At 63.5% G+C, this 22,817-nt stretch overlaps 7 protein-coding genes across 7 annotated transcripts; 4 read left to right on the forward strand and 3 right to left on the reverse strand.

Annotated features, from left to right (window-relative positions):
* Positions 1-41: 41 nt before the first annotated feature.
* Positions 42-6,438, forward strand: LOC62_06G007924 (uncharacterized protein; the record flags this gene model as incomplete). The annotated part of the gene is made up of 9 exons (XM_062774445.1): positions 42-266; positions 305-363; positions 3,876-3,969; positions 4,026-4,096; positions 4,818-4,872; positions 4,952-5,019; positions 5,079-5,172; positions 5,254-5,319; positions 6,424-6,438. The coding sequence occupies exons 1-9, from the start codon at positions 102-104 to the stop codon at positions 6,436-6,438; spliced, it is 687 nt and encodes a 228-aa protein (XP_062630429.1). The 5' UTR covers positions 42-101.
* A 91-nt stretch (positions 6,439-6,529) lies between these two features.
* Positions 6,530-7,122, forward strand: LOC62_06G007925 (uncharacterized protein; the record flags this gene model as incomplete). The annotated part of the gene is made up of 4 exons (XM_062774446.1): positions 6,530-6,586; positions 6,643-6,719; positions 6,780-6,873; positions 6,931-7,122. 4 exons carry the CDS (start codon positions 6,530-6,532, stop codon positions 7,030-7,032), a joined length of 330 nt encoding a protein of 109 aa, XP_062630430.1. The 3' UTR covers positions 7,033-7,122.
* A 573-nt stretch (positions 7,123-7,695) lies between these two features.
* On the forward strand, positions 7,696-9,172 carry YDR541C_1 (Putative uncharacterized oxidoreductase; the record flags this gene model as incomplete). Its single annotated transcript, XM_062774447.1, has 9 exons — positions 7,696-7,757; positions 7,818-7,959; positions 8,006-8,255; positions 8,298-8,369; positions 8,405-8,493; positions 8,529-8,583; positions 8,622-8,705; positions 8,753-8,850; positions 8,901-9,172. 9 exons carry the CDS (start codon positions 7,696-7,698, stop codon positions 9,096-9,098), a joined length of 1,050 nt encoding a protein of 349 aa, XP_062630431.1. The 3' UTR covers positions 9,099-9,172.
* A 585-nt stretch (positions 9,173-9,757) lies between these two features.
* Positions 9,758-12,387, reverse strand: ecdD_4 (Major facilitator-type transporter ecdD; the record flags this gene model as incomplete). The annotated part of the gene is made up of 4 exons (XM_062774448.1): positions 9,758-11,373; positions 11,943-12,071; positions 12,181-12,194; positions 12,383-12,387. The coding sequence occupies 4 exons, from the start codon at positions 12,385-12,387 to the stop codon at positions 9,833-9,835; spliced, it is 1,689 nt and encodes a 562-aa protein (XP_062630432.1). The 3' UTR covers positions 9,758-9,832.
* A 3,495-nt stretch (positions 12,388-15,882) lies between these two features.
* sfc1 (Transcription factor tau subunit sfc1) lies at positions 15,883-18,130 on the reverse strand (the record flags this gene model as incomplete). Its single annotated transcript, XM_062774449.1, has 9 exons — positions 17,367-18,130; positions 17,253-17,330; positions 17,055-17,217; positions 16,809-17,016; positions 16,680-16,759; positions 16,537-16,644; positions 16,327-16,494; positions 16,161-16,287; positions 15,883-16,125 (listed from the first exon to the last, which is right to left on the reverse strand). Exons 1-9 carry the CDS (start codon positions 17,821-17,823, stop codon positions 15,883-15,885), a joined length of 1,632 nt encoding a protein of 543 aa, XP_062630433.1. The 5' UTR covers positions 17,824-18,130.
* Positions 18,131-18,211: 81 nt separating this feature from the next.
* Positions 18,212-21,524, forward strand: spt7 (Transcriptional activator spt7). The gene is made up of 10 exons (XM_062774450.1): positions 18,212-18,424; positions 18,527-18,619; positions 18,790-18,858; positions 18,912-18,972; positions 19,027-19,157; positions 19,194-19,601; positions 19,651-20,386; positions 20,429-20,747; positions 20,787-21,221; positions 21,267-21,524. Exons 1-10 carry the CDS (start codon positions 18,419-18,421, stop codon positions 21,454-21,456), a joined length of 2,448 nt encoding a protein of 815 aa, XP_062630434.1. The 5' UTR covers positions 18,212-18,418; the 3' UTR covers positions 21,457-21,524.
* Positions 21,525-21,698: 174 nt separating this feature from the next.
* On the reverse strand, positions 21,699-22,749 carry bud20 (Zinc finger protein bud20). The gene is made up of 2 exons (XM_062774451.1): positions 22,511-22,749; positions 21,699-22,228 (listed from the first exon to the last, which is right to left on the reverse strand). Exons 1-2 carry the CDS (start codon positions 22,682-22,684, stop codon positions 21,950-21,952), a joined length of 453 nt encoding a protein of 150 aa, XP_062630435.1. The 5' UTR covers positions 22,685-22,749; the 3' UTR covers positions 21,699-21,949.
* Positions 22,750-22,817: the final 68 nt, after the last annotated feature.

A 22,817-nucleotide genomic window follows, 5' to 3' on the forward strand; every position in this document is an offset into this window, starting at 1 on the left:
TGCGCTCTTGCGGGTCGGCCGTGCCGATGGTGCTGTCACATGCCTTGCTGTCGTCATGGGCCAGTGGTAGCGCCGGAACGCAGTGGCCAGTCAGGTCACTTATGGCAGGCCAAACTGCGTTTAAAGCTGCCCTATTGCCTCTCGCATGGGGCTTCTTCTTGCATCTACCCATACCTCTCCCCCTACTACTCATACACACGCGCCCACACACCACCATGGCTGAGCAGTACGAGCAATATTTTGACGAGTACCAGGAGCTCGGGGAGGTACGTACCGCCCGCGCCGCCACGCTCGCTGACGTCAGGACGTGACTCCCGCCAACTTGCCCCCGCAGCACCTGGTCTATGCGATCGCGTATGGTGCGTAAGCTGTGTGGCTGCTGTCTACTGGCTGCCTGGCTGCCTGGCTGTGGCGTGCGTTGCACCGCTGCTTGCTGACTGACCCCCGCCACGCAGAGGCCATCAAGAGGTGCGTGTGTCGTCTGTCGTTACCTCCCTCCCGCCTGGCGCCACATGCTGACCACGCCCTTAGCCTCACCGAGAACCCAGGCCCCAAGGGCAAGGAGGAAGAGAACATCCACAACACTGTCAACGCTCTCACGGAAGGCGTGCGTCGTAGCGAGCGGGCGGTACGCTGACCTCGTTTGCAGGCGTTTGTCCAGCGCCACATCGACTGGCTCCAGCAGCACGACATCGCGGCGGCCGCGCTAGCGCTCACTAAGGACGCGCTCAACAAGAAGAAGTAGCGTGGTGGATGTATGCCGCTTGGTGTGATGGTCGGGGTGGCATCGGTGGCAGGGCCGCGGTAGTGATCGTCGTGGCGCGTGGCAGGTGCGGAGAAGGTGCAGCACGTAGTTGTCGACCGAGACAGGTGAGCCGGCACATTGTGCCGGTCGGTGCGGTCCTTGCGTCGCGCGCGAAGCTAGTTGCATAGGTGGCCAGTCGCCAGCTACTGTAGGCGTGCAGCCTAACCTAGCCAGTGCGCCAGTGCACCACCGCGCACGTGTACTCCTCCCAATGTGGCACAGCGCGCTACGTCCGTCGCGCACGTCACGACATGGCACCCCACGTCTCACGCCTCGCGCCTCCCGCATTCCGCCAGGTCGCCGCGCTGCCATGTCGCCCAGGTCGCCATGGCATCATTCCTCGCGATGCGCTGCGGATGTCGCGCGCGCGCGAGGCGCGTCGCCGGGCGGGGTATAAGAGGGCGACGTGACGTGCGTTGTGTGGCACGTTCTTTCTTCCCCGCCCTCTCTCTGCCTCTTCACTTCACCACAGCACCACAACCCCCACACACTACACACCATGGCCGACCAGTTCCGCAACGCCGACCAGGCTTACTACGGTCTCCCTGTGCGTTGTGCTGCTGCTGTGCACGCGCACACGCTGACACACCCCCAGCAGTTCACAGAGGCGACCGTCACGCCCGACGTCTTCGCGCAGGGCATCTCGTGGGAGAGCGTCAACACGTGAGTTGTGGCGCGCGCGCGCGTCCTCCCCGAGCTCGCACGGCTGACGCCGCGCTCGCTCGCACCTTGCAGCTACAACGACCGCGTCAACAACGAGGGCAAGCCCGACTCTGACGAGGACCGCCGCGACCTCGTCGACGACGTCGTGGGCACCATTGCCGACCGCGTGGGTGTGCGCTGCAGGGTGGGCGAGCTGACGGTCCAGGAGATCGACACCAAGAACCTCGACTGGCTCGACCGCGACGCCGTCGTCAACGTTGCCGTCGAGAACGTGTACCGCGCCACTGCGTAGTTGTAGCCGCGCGTTGCGAAGTATGCATGCTGTTGCAGTGTTGGTCTTGATCGGAGGTAGGGGTGTGCCTCGTGCATGCCACGAGCCGCGGCGCCACGCCGCGCCGGCCATCATCCTGCCACCCTGCTGCGAGCATCACCCGCCGCCGCACAGCGGGTGTTCGGCACCAGGTGCCACTGCACAGGTCCACGGTTCGAGCCGTGATGAGAATCCGGTCCCAAGGGGGTCCGGCGACGGGTTCGGGGGTAGAGTCGACCCCCTTTTGTGTGTGTGTGTGGATGTGGGTGTTCGTGGCGGGTGTGTGTGCTGCTCGGAGACGTCACACATATTTACATGAGGCTGGCTGGGTGGATGGAGGTCAGGCCAGCGTAGCGGAGAACAGTGTTCCGTCCGACTCGCGCTATGCACGTCCGGCACGGCCGTCAAGATTGAAGCTCCGCGCCGTTAAGGTTCAATCGAGCTAGCAGCTAGTAACTAGCAGCAGGCCAGGCCGGCGCGCACGTCGCCTCGCGCACGCACAGCGCACGTGTAGCTCATTGGCTGCTGTCGTGATCATGTCATGTGGCACGTCGCGCGGCATGGCACGACAGCCACCTACACGACAGGACAAGCTCGCGCATTCCGCAGGTCGCCGCCGCTGCCGATATTGCATGGCATGGGCCATTCCGCAAGGCGATGTTCTGCGCTTGTCGTGCAGCGCGCCGTGGGGCCGGCGTTCCTCGCGGCGTGGGGTATAAGAGGGGCTGCGTGCGGCAGTGCCGATGTTGCTCTTCCCACCCCCACTACACCACCACCCCCACCCCCACCAAACCTCACCAACTACGACCATGTCCGACGTGTGGAAAGGCTTTGAGCGCGAGTACGAGGAGCTTCCGGTGCGCTGCTGCCTCTGCTGCCTCTGCTGCTGCTGCTGCTGCTGCTGCTGCTGCTGCTGCTGCTGCTGCTGCTGCTGCTGCTGGGCACCCTGCTGACCCGCGCCCAGGAGTACACCCCGGAGACGGTCACGGCCGAAGACCTCGCCAATGGCATCGTTTGGCAGAGCTTCGAATCGTGGGTCGTCGTAGGCGCCTCGCCTCGCCTTGGCCCGGACACGCAGGTGCAGGTGGCATAACTGACACCACGCCCCCGCACAGGTACAACCAGTACGTCAAGTACAACGGCAAGCCGTCCGACTATGACCGCCAGCGTATCATCCGCGAGCACGTCGCCGCCGTTGCCGGACGCGTAGGTGTCGCACCGCATGCCGCTGGCCACCGGCCACCGGCCACCCCCAAGGGCAAGCTCACACCCCACAACAGGAGATCCAGTCCAAGAATCTCTACTGGATCAGGCCCGACGAGGCCATCGACAAGGCTACCGAGCTCTTGCACTTGGACTTGGCGTCGGATTGAAGTTTGTACCGAACGAGCGAGCGAGTGAGGGTGCTTGGCGGGTCGGGCATAGCGTGTCCTGCGAATGAAAGAAGCAATGGCCGTTGAATCGAGTAGCCGGCGCGTCATGGCACGCTGCTTCGCCTTGTAGTGGTGCATGGACGTGACGATGCTGTCGCCATGAGGCCTGACCGAGGGGTTGAAGCTGAACGGCACTGCGTGCTACGTCGCGCCGAGCGCGCGTGAGTGCTCAATCCACGTCAGTGGTGAGCCTGCCTTGTGGTCGTGCCTGGTGACGACAGACACCACCACCCCCGCCGCCGCCACACTCGACTTCCAGCGGGATGAGTGGGATGCTGTCAGCGCAGCAGCAGCGTGCGACACTGCTCGATCGGGCTAAGCGAGCATCAACACTTTGTCCACTAACGTGTCAATCACCCATCCTCTCCCTACCTACGACTCGCACAATGCCCGCTGCACCAGGAGACGCCGAGTATCTCGACGCACAGCTCGTCGCCAACAAGGAGACGTACACCACTCGTCTGGTACGCGCGCGGCTGCACGAGAGCTCAGCTGACGAAAGGCCCAGGAGCCGGGGAGCATCACGACCGAGGTGCTTGCGCTGGGCGTGATGAAGGGTGCGTGGGGGATAGTCATAGTGGCGGGGTAGAGCTGACAACAGACCTTAGACGCGCTCGACGAGTTCGTCGACCAAGGAAGGCCACGCGGCCGCTGACCTGCACAGATACCACCGGATAGTGTCCGCCGACGGCGCGCCAAAGCACAAGCACGAGCGCGTGGGGTATCTCGAGCTGGCAGCGACCAAGGTCGTCGGCGATGTGCGTGGGCTGGGCTTGGGTGTGGGCTGGGGCTCGCTGACGAACAACAATAGCAGGTCAAGGGACGCGACTTTGGGGGACGGGTCGACCCCGACGCGGCGGAGAAGCTCGTCGTCAAGGAGCTCGAGTTTGTCACTAGGTCATGAGGGGCGAGGGTACCCTCGGTGATGGCGACGTCGTAGTAGTAGAGCTGGCTGGTGGATGCATGCTACCGCCTGTCGCTGTACCGCAGTGTCCTCGTCGCGGTCGCCCTCGTTGCCGCTGTGTGAAGGTGTCGCGCTGGCTGCTTGTTGTCCAGCCGTTGATGATGTCATACCCTTGTGGCATGGCGATGGGCGTGTAGTCTCGCTACCGTCGAGTCGGGTTTGCCGACGGGCGAGACGGGCACGAGTAGCGAGCACGCAGCATCACGTCGACTGCGCGCGCAGCGAGTAGCATACCGCCCTCCTCGCAAAGCACACTTGCGCACGCCTAGCCGCTTCGAGGGCGTCGAGACGCCTCGCGTCGGTCGGCATAACCTCGAATCTGACGCCCGCCCACCCACCCGGCTAGCAGCTACAGCTATTCTCGCCCACCACGTGAAGCCGCCGTCGCTATTTCCGTTGTGCCCGTTGTCGTTGCGAGGTATGATGAAGTGTCAAGCGAGCGAGATGAATGGTGACGAGATGAGCACGAGGTGATCGCGGCGGGAGGGAGGGAGGGGGCGGCAGTGCTGCTGGTGGTTGTGCTGTGACACGCTGGCCGACCTCGCCTCGACGCACATATAAAGGCCTGCTCTTGCTCGTTTCCCCCTCATCCGCTCTTCACCTCACTTCCTCCCCTCCTCAACAACAACAACACACACAAAGCACCATGTCCGACCAGTTCCAGGACCAGTACAACCAGGTTCAGAACCTCGCCCCTGTGAGTGGCCCTCTTCCTCCTCGCCACCTTCCTCCCCTTCCCCTCCTCCACCCTCGACGCACGTTAACCCGTGGCACAGGAGGAGCACCGCGCCAAGCTCACGCACGAGCTCGCTGCTGGCGCCGTCTCGTACGAGGCTGCCAAGAAGTAAGCCCCGCCTTGCCCGCCTTCCCCGCGCCCAGCGCGCCCACTCACACGCACCCCAGGTACGAGGAGTACCGCGCCCAGAACGGCGAGCCCGACAGCCACGCCAAGCGCGACGAGATCATCGCCGGCTTTGCGGGTGCCATTGGCGACCGCGTGAGTTTGGTGTGGTGTGGGGTGTGGCTGGCTCGCCACGACCAACCCCAGAGCGCTGGATGCCCGCTAACCCGCCCCCAGGAGTTCGAGACCAAGGGCCTCGACTGGCTCGACCGCGACAAGGTCGTCCAGGACGCCACGCAGCAGGTGTCCAACGCCGTCTAAGCGTCGCCGCCGCCCGGCGCGCCCTGCCCGCCCACACGCAGTCGATAGGATGAAGACGCAGCAGCAGTCAGAAGAAGCACAGACACGATGATGACGCGATGCGATAACATGTTCACGACGCTGCGCACGTTGCGAGACGGGGGGCCACCGGGGCACGACGACTGACCGACTGACGCTAGGCGCCGCCGTTGCGCCACGGCGTGATGCGTGACGCTGCGCCACGGCTGGCAGTCAGTCCTGCGCCTGCGCGCCTGCCTGCGCTAGCTGCCTTCCTCCTCGCCACTGTATCCGCCTCGCATCCCATCACTGTCGCCCTCGCCGTCGCTGTTGCATTGAGCGTGAGAAACGTCGCGACGATCATGACGCAAGCTCAAACGCACACACAACGAGTGATTAGATTGATTGCTTCTGTTTGTGTCTATTTCAGTGACTCGGGCCTGAAGGGCGGCTGAGGGAAGGCAGGGAAGGCGCAGGGCCGACTGACGATCACGTCTGCGTCTGCGCACCGCGACGCACTGCCTCGTCTGCACAATGGCTCTTTTGCATCAGGCGCAGCAGCAACACACACACGCTCGGTTGGATTGGATTGGATTGCCCAGAAGCGAGAAGGAAGGCAGCATGCAGTAACTCAAGACCCGCCCGGTCGCCCGCCCTACGCCGTACACCGCCGACCACCCGGCGACGCGACAACCGTCCCCTCGCGCTGCCTTCCCCTCCCCGCCCACCCGGCCGCCCGGTTGCCTCACCTTCCTCCGAGTGCACAATTGGTGCCCATTAGGGCGCGCTGCTGCAATTTACCTCCTGACGGCAGGCAGCAGGCAGCAGGCAGCCTGACGCGCTGCGCGCCCACACACGCCAAGCAACCCCCTCTTTCCCGATTTAGCCCTTGGTCGGCATGCCAAGCGGCATGTCATCAACGTCTCATCTGGCGTCGTCCGTGTCGTGTCAGGGGGGGGGGGGGGGGCAGTCGCCTTTGCTGGCGATCACTGGCTCGCAACGAGGCCCTGGTGCACAGCTCTGGTAGTAGCAACCCTCTGACGTCGGCTGGCGTGCTGCGTGTCGCTCGCCTCGTCGCGCTGGCCGCAGCTTAAGTACTTATAAGCCGCGTTCCTCCATCTCGACGTTCCTCCAACCGCACTCTCTTCCTCTCTACTACCACCCACCACCACCCACCACCACCAAAACAACCACCATGTCCGACTTCCAGGCCCTCGACCGCGCGTCGCAGAACTACAACCAGTACGGCAACGTGAGTCGCCCGGCTTCCTTCCTCTTCCCCATGGCAGCAGCTGACACCACACCCAGCCCGACCACCCCGAGCACGAGGCCAAGCTCTCGCACGAGCTCATCGGCGGCGCTGCTGCCTTTGCCGCCGCCAAGGCGTGAGTTGGGGCGTGAACAACGCACCGCCTTGCTTCTGTCAGCTCACACACACCCCGCAGCTACCAGAACCACCTCGCGGCCAACGGCCAGCCCCAGTCGCACGCCAACGCCAAGGCCCTCCTCGCCGGCTTTGCCGGTGCCTTCATCGACCGCGTACGTGGCGGCGTTTCCAAGGCCTGCAGGCCAGTCCAGTCCACTAACACAGCCCAGGAGTTCGAGACCAAGGGCCTCAACTTCCTCGACCGCGAGAAGGCCAAGCGCCACGCCGTCGAGCAGGCCGAGCAGCAGGTCAACGCCGGCCAGTGGCAGTAAATGCCGCGCGGTGACACGAAACATGACGACGACAACGACGTAATGAGATATGCAGTAGTTTGATAGCGAGCATGCAGTATTACTCGCGCCGTACTCCAGCGGAGGTGGGAGGTGGTTGTCACCGCAGACGCGTGCGTACCTTGGACCAGCTAGCCAGCTCGGCGCGGCCCACGTGTCGGCCTGTGAGTTCCCATGCTCCGCCTTCCTTCATTGCCGCAGCAGCCGAAGACGCCGACACATAGGCTATGCACGCGCCGTCACTCTTGCGCGCGGGGGGGAAGAAGGCAGACACGGCAAGCATGGCGAGGGTAGAAGCACAGCTCGCCGACGGCCGCCCACGACGCGACTTTTAATCTGGCCCCCCATGCCCGACGGCCGGCGGCAATGTGCCTCGCCAAGCCGGGACCAAGGAGCCGACTTGACCACAACTTGTCCATCGGCCTTGGCGTGCTTTCGCTTCACACCTCGCGCTTTACTCATCGCTGTGTCATCATGACTGATTACGAGGGAGGGCGCGGGGGTGGTTCGGCGACGCGTGAGGGGGTATAAGAAGTGCAGGGGGGGAGGGGGCTCACTGACCTCACCAACACGCCCAGCGTCCTCACCCCCTCCCCCTCAACCCAACTCACCCCACCTCACCTCACCCCAGCCCACACACCCACAATGCCAGCCCTCACCCCCGGCTCCCTCGTCCTCGTCACCGGCGCCTCAGGCTTCATGGGCACGTAAGTCGCTTCCCTCCCCTTCGGTCGTCACCACGCGCCCGCGGCCTAACCCCCGCCCAGCCACACGGTCGGCACGCTCCTCGACGCCGGTTTCGCGGTGCGCGCGGCCGTGCGCTCCGCCGACAAGGGCGAGCACCTCAAGGCCGAGTTCCCCGCGCACGCCGAGCGGGTCAGCTATGCCATCGTGCCGGACATGAGCGAGGTGGGTATCTCCTTCTCTTGTACGGCCCGCCCAGCTCACGCCCCAGCCAACCGCCTACGACGCCGCCGTCGTCGGCGTCGATGCCGTCGTGCACCTCGCGTCCCCGACCGACCTGATGACCCCCGGCCCGCCCTCGGTCATCATCCAGCCCGCGATCGACGGCGTCGTCAACGTCCTCTCGGCGGTACAGCGCTTCGCGCCGACCGTCCAGCGCGTGGTCCAGATGAGCTCGGTCGGCGCCATCGCGACCGTGGGCAAGGGCAGCGTGCCCGAGCCGGTCACGTACACCGAGGCTGGTGAGCTAGCGGGACGATGTGACTCCAAGCTTACACCCCCAGACTGGAACACGGAGGCCCTCGAGATCTGCGAGAAGGAGGGCGCCGCCGCCGGCCCCAACTTCAAGTACTCTGGTGCGTTGGTGGGTCTGAGTTGACTAACGCCGCAGCGTCCAAGATTGCCGCCGAGAAGGCGTTCTGGGACTTTATCGCCGAGCGCAAGCCGCACTGGGACGGCGTGGCGCTTATCCCGACTTATGTGGGTATGGCGGGGGCGAGTACGGCTGACGGCAGTGCGTTGGCCCTTCGAACGGCTTCTCGGCCACTGGCGGCGTCGCTGGCCCCATTGGTGCGTACACCGTGTCGCGCAGCGCTCACACCTCCTAGCCATGGTCGTGCCCTTCCTCCAGCCTGGTATCCCGGACCAAGCGCTGGCCAACTCGTTTGACAACTTTATCGACGTCCGCGACGGTGAGTGTGGCGTGGGACATGCTGTCGGACGTCCACTGACCCTTCAGTCGCCCTGGCCATCCTCAAGTCCCTCACGCTTCCTCAGGCGGGTGGCGAGCGCATCATCCTCTCCGCCGACACGCTCTTCGGCAACGACTTTGCAGTGGTGGGTAGGCTCTACTGTGCCCACACGAGCCGCACTCACACGCCACGCAGGTCGCAGGCACGCTCCCCAACCTGCCCACTGGCATCAACAAGGGCAACGCCGACCCGGCGTACCGCGCCTCCCTGGCCGCCTCGAGCGTCGTGTACGACGGGCACAAGGCCGAGCGCGTGCTCGGGATCACGTATCGCAAGCGCGACGAGTCGATCAAGGACACGTTCAAGGCGATCCGCGCCAAGCTCGCCATCTAGGCAGGGAGGCCTTAGAACTCTAGACGCTCCACAGCACCGCCACCCATCCATCACATGTATCTCATGCCGAACCGGCACGGCACGGCGCGGCACCTGACTTACATATTGCTCCACTGACGGACAAACCTGACCGGCGACCCACTCTCTGCCCGCCCCCGCCCGCGCCCACCATCATCAAGTACCCGTGTCACCGGCGCGAAACCCACTGCGGCGCGTCCGGCATCCCGTATCGCGATAATGGCCGCAGTCGCCGTCGACAGCCGCTGCCGCCGGGGTCAGCGTTATCTATCGCTCGTTATCGCCGTGTGGGCGGTGCGGGGTGCGGACACCCACAGCGCGAGCTAGCGAGCGGCTCCACCCCCGCTCGCTCACGCCACCACGGCCCCGCGTCCGCTCGACTACGCCGTGCCCCGCCCCCGAGCGAGTTCGGTATGTGCCTCGTGCCGCGGGGCGTGCGGGGCGGGGCATGGCGGGTATGGAGATCCCCTCGAGGCATGGTGGACGGCCAGAAGGATCTCGCAGCCCGACAGCTTGCGCCGATCGGGTATTCGGACAACGGACAGGAGGGGTGGCGACTGACAGCGCCTTGGCCACGCAACAGTTAGCATCGTACCACATTTCCCAGCGGTGCAAAAGAAGGCTGAACTACACCGCACAGCTGTGTCGCACATATTAGGTTTGCATTGTAGTCACACGGGACTATGAATACACAGACTTCTGGTACTACCAAAGACTTAGGCGGCGCCGCCACCGGGCACGTAGGCACCGGCACCAGCGTAGTCGCCACCAGCGACCTCCTTCTGCATGGGAGCCATCGCCTTCTCCTCGGCGGCGAGGCCGTGGGCGAAGCGGGCAGAGGGCTTCCAGCCAGCCGAGTGGCGGGGCGAGCCGACCTCCTCCATCATGCGGTCAACCTGCTCAAGAGTGAGACCCTTGGTCTCCCACACGAGGAAGTAGGCGTAGACGAAGCAGCAGGTGCAGAGAGCGCCCCAGAGGAAGAAGACCTTGGAGCCGAGGTTGGCCTTGTCCTTGCCGACGAGGTAGGGGGTGATGACGGCGATGATGCAGTTCCAGAGCCAGTTGGAGGCGGTCGAGAGACCGACACCACGCGAACGGATGGGGATGGGGAAGATCTCGCCAATGACGACCCAAGCGCCGGGACCCCAGGTGGAGGCGAAGAAGAAGATGTAGATACAGATGAAGGCAATCTGGACCTTTGCGACAGTCGTGTCGTTGGGCTTGGCAGTACCGATGATGCCGACAATGAACTCGCAGATAAGCATGCCGAGGGCACCCCAGATGAGGAGGGGACGACGACCGAAGCGCTCAATGGTCCAGAACGACAGGGGGGTCGAGCAGACGTTGACGAGGGTGGTGATGAGCGAGATGAGGAAGGCGTTCTTGATGGTGCCGAGCGACTGGAAGAAGACGGTGCCAAAGTAGAAGATGAAGTTGACACCGGTCCACTGCTGCATCATCTGCATCGAGGTGCCGAGGATGGTGAGACGGAGGTTCGAGTTGGGGCGACGGAGACCACCGGAGAAGCACGCGGCCCACGACGACCAGTAGGTGTCGGAGGGGATGAGCTGCTTCTCGTACTCGTGGTTGGCGACAATCTCGGCGAGTTCCTCCTGGATGTACTCCGAGTCCTCGGGCTGGCCTCGAATGCGCGAGAGGGCATGTGCGGCCTTGTCGGTGCGGCCCTTCTTGACAAAGTAACGCGGCGACTCGGGGAGCAGGAAGAGACCGCCGGCGAGGATGAGGGCCCAGGCGAACTGGAGGCCAATGGGGATGCGGTACGAGCCAGTGTCGCGGCGGTTCTCAGTGGCGTAGTTGACACACGAGGCGAGCAGCAGACCAATGGTGATGCAGAACTGGTAACCCGAGACGAGGGCACCACGAACCTTGCGGGGCGCAATCTCGGACATGTAGAGGATGATGATGGCCGAGACGAAACCGACACCGAAACCGGCGACGAGACGGCCGGCGACAAGAACCTGCCATCCGTGCGAGGCGACCTGGAGGATAATACCGACGATGAAGATGCCACAGCCCGCAATGATGGTAGTACGACGACCAACGTGGTCGGCGAGGTCACCAGCAATGATGGCGCCGAAGAAGGTACCGGCCGAGAGGATCGAGACGATGAGCGAGTTGCGAGACGCGGGGAGGACAAACTTGTCGAGCTCCTCCTGGGAAGCGTCGGGACCGGGGATGGGGAGACCAGTGTAGAGCGAGATGACATACTTCATGCCAAGCACACCGGAGATGTAACCTGGGAGAGTGGGTCAGCGACTGTGCTGCTGCGACTGGCTCGGGTGCCACATGCTGCCATCTGGAATGTGTGGTGTGGTGGTCGTGCGCCTCGTCGCGGGGCCACTGAGCGGGGCAGAGGAAGGGGGGGGAGGGATCAGGCAAAAGGGGGTGGTGGGTGGGGTGGAGGGTGGGTGTTGCCCGAAACGGGGGCTGATGGATGCAAGCGAACGGCGGCGACAAGCGGGCGGCGGCGCCGTTGCAGCAGCAGTGGGAAAACAAGCGAGATGGAAGCCCGATGGGTGCGTCCGCCCTGGCAAATTCCTGCGCGCACGCCCGCCCGTCGCAACACCCCGACGCAGCCGGAACCGCCTGCCTGCCTGCCAGCCCACGTGAGACGCCACCCGCGTCACGCTCGCTGCTGGGCGGCTGTAGGCGGGCGTTGAGGCTAGTTGGCACTGGCACCAGATCTGCTCCATCTGGGATGGGCTGGGCTGGTGCCGAAGCGACCACCACCGCCGCTCCATGCCCTTCTCCCCCCCGAGGCGACAAACAACCAGAAGGGACAGCGAAGAGACGAGCTCTACTCACCAGAGTCGAAACCGAAGAAGATACCACCGAACGAGGCAAAGGCACAGGCCATGTAGGCCTTGAATGTGACCGGGGCCTCGACGCGGTCATTCTCAGCGTCGTTGGAGGAGACGACGGCGCCACCGGGCACTGTGGGGTGGTCAGCGAGATGGTCGAGACGCAGCGTGACAACAGTGGCAGTGGGTAGCGAACGCGACGAGCACGCCGCCGATCGCAGCATCACTGCCGGCCTACTCACTGTTGATTGATTTGCTGGTGGTGGTAGTGTAGTGTAGCGCGGGGAAGAAGAGAGTCAACAGACGAGCTTTATATGTTGTGGCCAGGCGAGGAGGAAGGCCAGTGAGAGACCCAGTCAGTGGCTGGCTCAGCTGGACAAGGCAAGGCTGGAGGCAAAACTGCGCTAGACGTGCCGCGTCCGGCTGACCAGGAAGAGAACGTACCCCATCCATACCAGGGCGCAATGCGGCCGCAGGGGGGAACAGCAGCAGCGGCAGAGGCGACAGGAGCAGGAGCCGCAGCGTCGTCTGTCTCCATGCGTCAGTCAGCATGCATGGGGCAAGGGCGGGCGGCGCTGCTCGAGGCAAGGCAAGAGCGCGCCGCACCCGCACACCCGGGTCACTTGGGACCCCGGCTGTTAGCCCCGTCGTCCGACAACGGGGTGTTGGGTAACATGTGGGCCGCCACCTGGGGTCGGGTGAGTGGTCAGCTGGTGTCCTGTTGGTCCTGGCTCCTGGGTCGTACGGGAGAGTACGTACCGTGGCGTGGGAGGGGATGCCGTGCCTCCCTCGAGTCTACTCCGCAGACTTGGTCCGGCGACATGCAAAAATAGTGGGCAAAGCCTGCCTCGAGACCCTGGATGCTATTTGGTTTGTTGTACGAGCGACTCTGTAACTACCTCCCGATCTAAGGTCTCGACGCGGCGGCGGAGGCGGCGAATTGAGTACCCACAGTCAGTAGGGAACAATGCCAAATAACATGCTCCTCGCGGCGCCACTGCGGGCGGAGACGAGCGACGACCAGGAAAACATGCACGGACGTGGCCGCAGCACTGTGCCGCATGCAGCTGCAGCTTGCCGGTGGCGAGGGCGACTAGTGACCACAGCGACGACGACGACAACAACAACAAAGGCGAGCAGCAACAGCAGCAGTCACGCGGTGCCGCCCAACGCAACGATGCAAACACACTACCACCCCGATCGTACCTATGTATGCAAGCAGTTGTACCTCAACCCCGCATGCAACAAGCGACGCTACGCTCCATGCCGCCGTTCACGTGCCGCACGACCGAGCTAAACTCGATCCTCGAGAAACGAGCAGGCGAAAACTGCGAGCCGAGCCGCACAGTTAGAGCGCGCTCGCATCATGACGCAGCGGCCCTGAGGGAGGGAGGTGTTCGGAACCCAGCAGCTGTTCGAGAGAGAGTCTGGATCCAGCAGTAGCTAAGCTGCCCGCGTCAGGCGACCTAGCTACCCGTGTCAGCAACAAGCGAGGCAGGGCCGCCAGCGCCCAGCACGCCGCCGCCTCCAAACCCAGGGCGGGCGATTCTCGGCAGATCATAGGCGATGAGGAGGGGCAAAAGGGGACATGACACCCATGGCCACACGTGAATCTCAGGGGACGGCTGTCGCCGGCTACACATGTCCATTCTGCCCTGCCGCAGCGAGTATTTGGTATGCAGCTGCGGCGGCAGCGAGCAAAAGGACTATTTTCGCGACCAAGAGTGGACGGGGCGAGCGAAGGACCGAGGGCCTCCAGTCCGCCCGCGAACCACCTGGCGGGGTCCGCCCGCTGCCCCTCCCCCCGACTGCGAGCCCATGAGGTCCCCGAGGTCCGGTATCCCCGGGGCACTGGTCGCCCCGCGGCGAATGCGTGAAACCACCAAGCCGACAGAAGCAGCAGAAGCGCGCGCCTGACTGCGCCCACTGCCGCCGCTCGCCCGACGCAAGCGAGCTGGCCCTCGGCGTCGTCGTCGTCGTCTTCAATGTGCTATTCATTACCTGACGTCCGTGCGCCGGTGAGGTCAGCATTCCCAGTCCGAGCGGCTGACTGGGCGCGGCGTGGGCGTGGGCGTGGGTGTGGGCGCGGCGCGGTTGCCGCTGCTGCTGCTGGAGGCTCTCACTTTCCGATGCCTCGATCTCAGCGGAGAGCCAGCCCAACCCAACCCGAGTCATTCCATTCCATCTTTCTTTGGCTGGCGTGCGCCAATGCCAAGCCAGCGAGCGAGCGATGCATTACTCCCCCCCCCCCAGCCTGCGCCTGCGCGGCCGCGGCGACGCCCGCACGCACGCAAGCCACCTCGCGTCCGCGCAGTTTCAGCGCTCGTGGCGCGCCGTGGCGGTGGCGGGCTGGCTGTGGGCGGATCGACAAAACAAACTCGCCCGCGGCAAGCTCGCCACGGCGTCCCACCCGCCAGTGCTGTCGCCGACGGCCAGAGCGTGGCCGCTGCGTGTGCCATTGCCGCAACCCCCACCGCACCCGCAGATGGTCGGCGCACACCGTCCCCGCCAGCCAACGACGGACGCGCAGTGGCACCCCGCGGGCACGGCCGCGCTAGGCGCCGCAATTCGTCATGCCGGTGGGGGGTGGGTTCACGTTCGTCATGCGCGAGCGGGGATGTTGGTTAGGCCACTCGTCCGTCATGGGGACGAGCGCGTTGCGTTGGGCACTTCACGAGCGCTTGGCTCGACGCCGAGCCAGCCGTGGCCGAGCGAGTGTCACGACCCCCCTCACCCGTTCCATGGTCCCCGCAGCGGCCATCAACCAGATCAGATCCAGATCTTGACTGTAGCTAAATCAAGTATACCGCGAGATTCACGCGAGAATGATGCGCTGCGCGGAAAAACAGCACCACTAGTGCGCTTTGGATAGATGCATCGTCGACGTCGCCGTCGCCGTTCTGGGGCCGCCGGCCCCGCCAAGATCCCCACACATCTCGTTGGGGCATCGATGGTTTGGGACAGACAGTAAAAGCAGATAAGATGGAAGCGAAGCATTGCGTGCCAATGGCCACGGACCCGCGTCAGCCGATAGTGCGGTATCACTGCGCGCTGGCGTGCTTGCTTGGGGACGGACGGTGTCGCGGGAGCCAGAGCTGAGCTGCGGCGTTCCGGCGCTCGTGGTCCCCGCACGCAGGCAGGTCCCAGCGATACGCGCACCGTCGCGCCGTCTATAGCCTCCTCCCTCCTGGCCCCACAGACGAGACGACGATCGCTTGTCGATTCGTGCGCGAGAAGGGCAGTAGGATGACGAGATACCTTGCCCACCGACCGAGCCGAGACGAGACTCTGCCCACTTGCCAACGGCGACTGTACCCACCAACCGACCAACCAACAGGTGCACCTCCGACGGTTGACTTGACCATCCGCAAGCAGCGCCGGCGCTAGGTCATGTGGCCTCTGCTTTGCGTCGCGGCGTGACGAGGAACGTGGTTGCGCGACCGCTGCCCGTTGCGCTGCCCTCGCCCTCGCCCTCGCCCTCGCCCTAGCCCGGCGTGTCACGACGCGCAAAACGTGTTTTAGTGACTGTGCGACCAGCGACCCGCGACCCGCAGGTCGTATCGTTGTCTGGGTCGTATCGTTGTCTGTCCGAGGAACGTGACGCTGGTGCGTGTCTGAGGAACGTTCAACGCAGGAACGTTTAGGAACGTGTGGTGGTGTTGACGGCCCCACAGTTGATGGCCGGCCGGCTCGGCTCGCGTCGATCGCGGCGCGACGGCGTGATCGACATCGCGTCGGCGCCCTGCAGTGCCGGCGGCTCCCCCAGACACATGCAGCACCACGGGGACCCAGTTCCAGTATACATGAGTATGCTACACGACAAACGACAGCGCCACCGCGGCGCGTTGCCCCGCCTCCGCCGGCCTTGACGTGGCCTGACACGGCGTTGACACGGGGCGGACTCCGCTCCGCTCGACCCTCGTTCCACCTCACCACGCCCCTTTCTACGGCGCCTCGGTGCCCCGCTCGCGATCCCGCTGGCGACGGAGCGCTCCCATGCGGCGCATCAGGCCCTCGATCGCCTCGGGGTCCTGGCCCTCCTCGACCGCGTTCTCAAACGCGTCAATCACGTCGCGGTACGACGACTCGGGTGCCGGCTCGTTCGTGTCACGCAGGTACATGTACCTCACGCGGAGCAGCATCTTGATGAGCTCAAACGACGAGCGGCGGTACCATCCGCTGTGTGGCTGGGGTGTGAGCGGAGTACAGTACGGACACTTACATCACATGTGTCGTGCAGACCCATTGGGTCGTAGATGAAGGGTAAAATCACAGGGTCGGTGATATCGATAAGCTGGTAGTCTGGCTTGTTGCGGTGCAGGATCTCTCCGTCGAAGAGATAGCTCTTGCTGCGGCCTGTCAGCCAAGCCAAGGTTGCTTCCACTCACGCCTTGTCCATGGGCGGACGCAGGCCCTCGGCAATACGCCGCTCCTGCTCCGTCTCCCACCAGAACGATGGGCGCTTGGCCTCCTCCTCGTCAACCTCCTCAGCGGGGGCATTGAGAACATTGTTTCGCCCGCGCTTGACGTCGAGGTAGATGTACACGCGTTGGTATCTGATGCGTCAGCTGGACATCGAGGTTCGACTAGCTGCTCACTTGTGCGCTGCTGGGTCGCTGCATGGATCGTAACCCCAGCGAACGAGCGTCTTCCAGAACGGGCCGGCGCCGTAGGTGAATGCGACGGCTGGGAGGTACATCTTGTTGCTGTGGTGTAAGCACGGTTCGAACACTCTACTCACCTCTCAATCTCATATCGGTCTGCGTCCGAGAACTGGGCAAGCAGACTATAGCGCATCCACACTGGCCGCTCGTTCAACAGCTACGTTTGCGTCAGACATGCCCCAAGCACCATCGTAGCCTCGACCCACCTCTTGCAGACGGCTGAAAATCCGCTTGTCGAGCTTGGGAATGTGCTGCCGGATACCCTCCTCAGGCTGGGTCGGGACAGGGTGCGATGAGCCAATGGTGACCATCGCCCAGCCGCTCTTGCGCGACTTGTTGACCAGGCGGTCCTTGTAAGCTCCGAGCTCGTCGTCCCAGATCCGCTCCACTACCGCATGCGAGCTGTTGCGGTATCTGTGCGGGTCAGCAACCACTGACGGATAATCGCCCACGTGAAATTCGTCGGCAAGTGACGGTTGCTAGCGACTGGTGTAGGCTGCAGCTCGAGCAGCGAGCGGAAGGGGAACGGCGGAGCCTCCCCATCCTCATCTGGCGTTGTCGGCGCGATAAAGTCCTCGTTGAGTTGCGGGAACTTGTACGACAGAATGGTGTGGTCTGGGCGTCAGTGTTGCTCGACAACCAGGCCTTACAATCCAGCTCGTCGAGCGCCTGCGTGAGCTCGGCGATCCCAGTGTCCTTTGCCGGTGTGAACTGGTAGTCCGCCATGGCTGCAATGTCAGTCTTGCACATCCCCAGCCACGTACACCTGAAGCGGACCGTCTGGGGGATAGACCCGATGACATCGACGGTGAAGACGCCTTCCCCGCCTGGCGGCTGCGTCTGGCCAGGGAGGGCCTTCTTCCTCCGCTTGGTGAGCTTGACGAGCATCTTCTGGCTCGCGACACGCGTGCCGCGCACCGGCACGGCCGAGCGCTCTGCCTCTGGACCAGCGCCGCGGTAGCGCATCTCGAGCTGGCGCGCGTCGGCAATGTTGGCGTTGAAGCACTCTTCAATGTCGAGCGGGCGGATGACGGTGTGGATCAGGTCGGGGTAGGCCACCGGGCCGGGGTACTCGATCGAGCGGTACGTTGCGCGTGGGAGCGGCTTCTCGCCCCACGAGGCCTTGGGAGGCGGCAGTGTCGAGGGCCCTGCAGCTGCATTGCTGTCGCTGTTGCCCGTGTCGACGGCGGGGGGTGAGGCCGGGACAATGTCCTCGTCCATTGTTGTTGCTGGAGTGGGTTGAATGATGTCAACAAATCCAGGATAAGAGTTTCAGTTACGTCTTGTATTTGATCCGGGCCGATCGCTGCAAGGTTGCCCAGCGCTTGGTATTGTTTTGATCCCCTGGGCGTTGCCTTGAACGCTGCTCTTTGACGCCTTGACGTTGTTGTTGTTGCTGCTGCTGTGGACTGCACTCTGGATTGAAGCTGTTATTGATGAGTGCACATTGGAGTGGGAGGAGTGGGTTGGTGGTGTGGGTTGTAATGCCCGCCAAGAAAGCCAGCTGGGGGCAAAAAAAGAGGGGGTGGGTTGCCGCGACATTGTGGTAATCCGACGCGGCGACTTTTGTATTCACGACGACTACCAGTCACCTCCTACCACCACCACACCCACACCACCACGACCACCTTTTTCACCCCACACGCCATTCTCTTTGACACCCCATTACTCGCAAGCATCAATCCATCCACTCAATCAGACAAGAGTGCTCAACTCTCCCCCTCGGGGGCTACCCAGCGACACCAAACTTGCCTGCATAAAACGACTTGACGAGCCGTATTTTATCGCCCCGCCGTAGCGGTGGCTCTGGCCCATTATGAAGGTGCGTAGGGTTCGACCGCCCGGCCAGCCAGCCAGACTGGGACTTGTGTACCCCCCTCCACGCCCCGTCCACCGCGCTGATCGATGCATCCACCACACACAGTACCTCCTAGGGTACCTCGAGGGCATATCCGATGCACCGAGCCTCTCGGATCCCGACTTTCAACAACTGTTGGTCGACGTACAGGCCTCCAAGGTGAGTCGTGGGTCATCGCGTCTCGGCCGCGAAAAGAGTACCCGAAACACCACCACAGGGCCACTCGAGCAGCGCGCACTTTGGGGTCGTCTGAGCTGACACTTTTGCGCCTCGCATCAACCATCCGCGCATCAACAACGCTGCTTGTGCTTTGCTTGCAATGCCTACAGCCGCATACCAAGTCGAGCGATGTGTTCTACGAATCCATGGAAAGGATTGTCAACGACTTGAGGAGCACGGTGAGTTTTGGCGCGCAAGCTGCCTGCCGAGATGCCATGTTGACAAGTTGTAGCCTGAAGCAGCTGCCTTCCTCAAGCCCGTGTCCAAGCGCGATGCGCCGGACTATTACCAGTGTGAGTGGGGCTCGGACATGGCTACCCCACAGCCGGTTCCTAACAGCTCTGCAGACATTACGAAGCCCATGGACTTGTCGACAGTGCTCCGCAATGTCAAGACACACAAGTACAAGACCAAGGCCGAGTTTGCGACGGATCTCGACCTGATCTGGCAGAACTGCCTCACTTATAACACGACGATGGTGAGCTAGCTGTCGAACGAGCAGTGCTGATGCCAGAACCACCCGCTTCGCTCTGTTGCCCAGTACATGAGGCAGAAGACAGACCACCAGCTGAGCGTCTTGCACGACCGCGATGAGCGGGGGCACAATCCATTGCTGGCGCTCTTGGCAGCGTCCGGAGCCCCTGCGGAGCTTCAGCGGGCCGTGTCCCAGCAGCCGAGCGTCGGTGCGCCGACGACCGCCGCCGAGGACGAGGACGCGGCCGGAGAGAGTGACGACGCAATGGGCGAGGAAGACGACGCTGCGCGACCAGGCAATGAGCAGACTCCAGCTCCGGGACACGAGGACCCAAATGGGAGGGCGACCCCAGCAGTCGATGCTAGCCGAGATGGACGGGCAACTAGCGTCGGATCGGCTCTTGGGGAGCGGCGAGTGAATGGGCGAATGAATGGGGAGAAGCAGAGTGTGAGTTGTTGAGAGCAATGTTCAAGTCTCTTGTGCTGACCTGGCGAAGCCCCCGCCATTTCGTCCCAATCTCCAGGCCAACCTGGAGCTCACACCCGCACTGATCCGAACGCCCTACACCATGACCCACTTCCAGCCCGTTTCCCTCAGCACACCAGGCCCGTCCTTTTCCGACAAGGGAATGGCCCGCGAGATTCTCTATGGCAACGCACCGCCTCCCTGGTTCCCAGTGTCTGTGACGACAGATGACGAAGACGCAAAGTTGGAGGGCTACTGGTGGGGAGTCACTGGCAAGGACGAGGCATATGTCTCAGGCCTTCCAGCAGTCCCAACCATGGTCCAAGGTCCGTCGTCAAAGAGGAAACGCATCTCGCAGCGCCGTGGCTCCATGTCGCCAAAGCAGCCGAACGGCACAAACGGCACGGCCCGGCGGCCGCGGTCCGATTCGGAGCCGCCCGCATTGATTCCCTCCAAGCCAGTGTCCTTGGAGAGGCTGGTCCACAAGTCGATCGACTCGCTGGCTGAGACACGGCGAACGATGAACTTGATCCAGGAGTGGCAGCGGTTTGAGATCGAGGGTGGTCCGCCACCTCCACCATTGGAGCCGCCAGACCTGGAGCGGAAACGAAAAGCCGAGGAGCAAGCCGATCTGAAGCGCAAGCGGAAAGAAGCTCGCGTCGAGGCCAATAAGCGGAGGAGGATGGGTGGGGAGGTTGGAGAGGAGGAGGCTACGCTGTCATTGAAGAGGGCAGTTGCTGGGATGTTGGCGCACGCTGGTTTCGAGGGTAGGTGTACTGGTCCACGCTTGCAGTTTCTGACACACCCAGGTGCCAACGAAATCCCCCTCGACATGTTCACACGGGTGGCCGGCGACTACCTGCGCAACATGGGCCGCACCTTCCGACTGCTATTAGATGGGTTCTCGCACAAGATGGACACTGAGGAGATGGTGCTGCACGCGCTGCACGAAAACGGCCAGGTCGAGTTGCGTGACCTGGAAGCACACATGAAAGACGACATCCAGCGCGACGCTGCCAAGATTGCCGAGACGCAGCGCAAGGTCAGGCAAGCGTACAAGGAGGTTACAACAGGCCCTGTCATCGAAGACGACATGCTCTTTGCGGCCGACGGCGACATGCTGCGACAGTGGGTGATGATCGAATGGGGTCTGTGCTAACGTCACAGTGGCGACTTTGCCGAAGACCTCGGCGAGGATTTCCTTGGCCTTCGCGAGTTGGGCATCGACCGCGAGTTTGGTCTCAACTCGCTCAGTGTGCCCAAGGCCTTGTTCTTTGGCCGGCGCGGACGCGGCAACGAGCAAGCCGCGGCGCTCAAGGAAGACGCACCAGACTACGCCCCGCCGCCTCCGTTCATCCCGCTCAATGTCAACACGTACAAACAGCACGTGCCCGCGCTGTTGCATGCGTTCTACGCGCAGCGCCTTGAGAAGGGTCTGGGCTTTGATGCCGATGACGCGTTCGACTCTGTGCACGCGACGATCGGGCCGCTAGGCCAGATTGTGCAAAAGTCGGCGGCGGCAGCGGCACCGAAGAAGGGCCAGGGCAAGAAGGATGCCAATGGCGAGGAGAAGAAGGAGAAGAAGTCGGCAAAGAAGACTGGGTGAGTGGCCACAGGCGGAGTGAGGGACGGTGCTGACGATGATAGCCAACCTGGTGTCGGCAAGGGCAACTGGATTAGACCGTCCAAGGAGGAAAGAGAGAGGAGAGCGGCGGAAAAGAAGGCGCAGCTGGAGCGTCTGCGGCAGGAGCGGGAGGGCGAAGCTGGAGCGAGTGCCAGCGCGCCGGCGACGACTGCAGGTGGTGAGGAGGAGGACGCACAGGGGGAAGAGGAGTAGAGGGTGTAGGTAGTGTTGAGATTATGAGCAGCTAGAGGTTACAGTTGTCTTGAGAGTATATGTGAGCGTGAGGACACAAGCGAGCGAGTCGGCGCAGCCGACGAGCAGCGTGTACGGGGGAGGGGCGGATGGGTGTTGGGGTGTGGCGTGGTGTGTGGTCAACAGGGGCGATTGCCAAGGCACAGACGGGTCATGAGGTGCGAGGGGATCAGTGATGCCATGTCGTCTCGCACGTCCTTGCTGCTCTATCAAACCCAGTTACATAGTGTGTTACATGAAGAGGCGGGGGGGCTGAGGGCAGCCTAGGTGCGAGTGTCGGTCGTGTGAGACGGAGTGGTCGGCGAGGCAGGGTGCGGTGCGGTGTAGCGTAGCGGTGCCGTTTTGTGTTGTGTTGTGTGTTGCGTTGTGTGTGGTGTGTGGGTGCGGTGCTATCGGCCGTCATCTTGCTTGTAGTCAAGCCAGCATGCAGGCATGCGACAGGCGACGCCGCCGCTCAGAGGTCGAGCGGCGCGCGGTCGACCTCGACGCCATTAACGGGCGCCTGGACGACCTTGACGCCGCTCACGTCGACGCTGCCCCCAAACCTGCTGACAACCTCCTCGACCCCGCGCTGGCGGTTATCCGGCGCCGTCTTGCCCGACACGCGCTCGGCCTCCTGCGACGTATACGCGCCCTCCTTGAGCTCCTTGAGGCGGCGCTTGTGCACCTTGCTCTTGGTGTGCGTGGCGAGGGCGCGCTCGGATTCGTAGTACTTTGCGCATTCGATGCAGTACTGCCAGTGTCAGCGAGCGGCGAGCGATGCGAGCCAGCGAGCTGGCATGTGCGGGAGCGCAGAGTAGCAGCGATGGGATGCAGGCGGAGCGAAGCGACGCCGCAGTATGAGGAAGACGAGGACGGGGGTAAGGGCGGACGCCAGACACAAGCAACTCGAGCTGCAGATCACCGACCCAGCCCACCCCGCCAGACCTCCTCCAGCCTATCCCGCTCGCTACGCTCGCGGCATAGCCCCACCTCCCTCGTCCTCGCTGCGCTCGGACTCGCTCGGCAGACTCACGTATTGCCCCAGACCCGGCTTCTCCTCGTCGATAGGCTGCACCTGCAGCTTCTTCTTGTGGTACAGCAGGTCGTCCTGCACCTGGTCGAGGTCCTTTGTGCGGTCGCGCGTGCGTGCGGCGCGGTGCACGTCGCGGCGTGCGTGGTGGGTACGGGAGCGGCGGAGGCGGCCCATGTCGAAGCACTGGGATTGAGCGAGGTTGGTGGGACAACACGAGCGACAAGAGTTGGAGATCGCTGGTGGCAAGTCAGTGGCACTCACGGCCGGCTGGGCGGGAGAAATTTGTATGGCACCCAGCCTGCGTGCC

This window comes from Vanrija pseudolonga, chromosome 6, assembly GCF_020906515.1.
Source record: "Vanrija pseudolonga chromosome 6, complete sequence".
In the NCBI taxonomy this organism is placed as follows: domain Eukaryota; kingdom Fungi; phylum Basidiomycota; class Tremellomycetes; order Trichosporonales; family Trichosporonaceae; genus Vanrija; species Vanrija pseudolonga.

What these genes read in the sequence shown, in the direction of transcription:
- bud20 (XM_062774451.1), bottom strand. Translation starts at nt 22,684, where the DNA reads ATGGGCCGCCTCCGCCGCTCCCGTACCCACCACGCACGCCGCGACGTG. An exon ending in AGCCGGGTCTGGGGCAATAC is followed by an intron (nt 22,229 to 22,510) that starts GTGAGTCTGCCG and finishes TGACACTGGCAG; the next exon opens with TACTGCATCGAATGCGCAAA.
- spt7 (XM_062774450.1), top strand. An exon ending in GGCGCACGCTGGTTTCGAGG is followed by an intron (nt 20,387 to 20,428) that starts GTAGGTGTACTG and finishes TGACACACCCAG; the next exon opens with GTGCCAACGAAATCCCCCTC. An exon ending in AAGTCGGCAAAGAAGACTGG is followed by an intron (nt 21,222 to 21,266) that starts GTGAGTGGCCAC and finishes TGACGATGATAG; the next exon opens with CCAACCTGGTGTCGGCAAGG.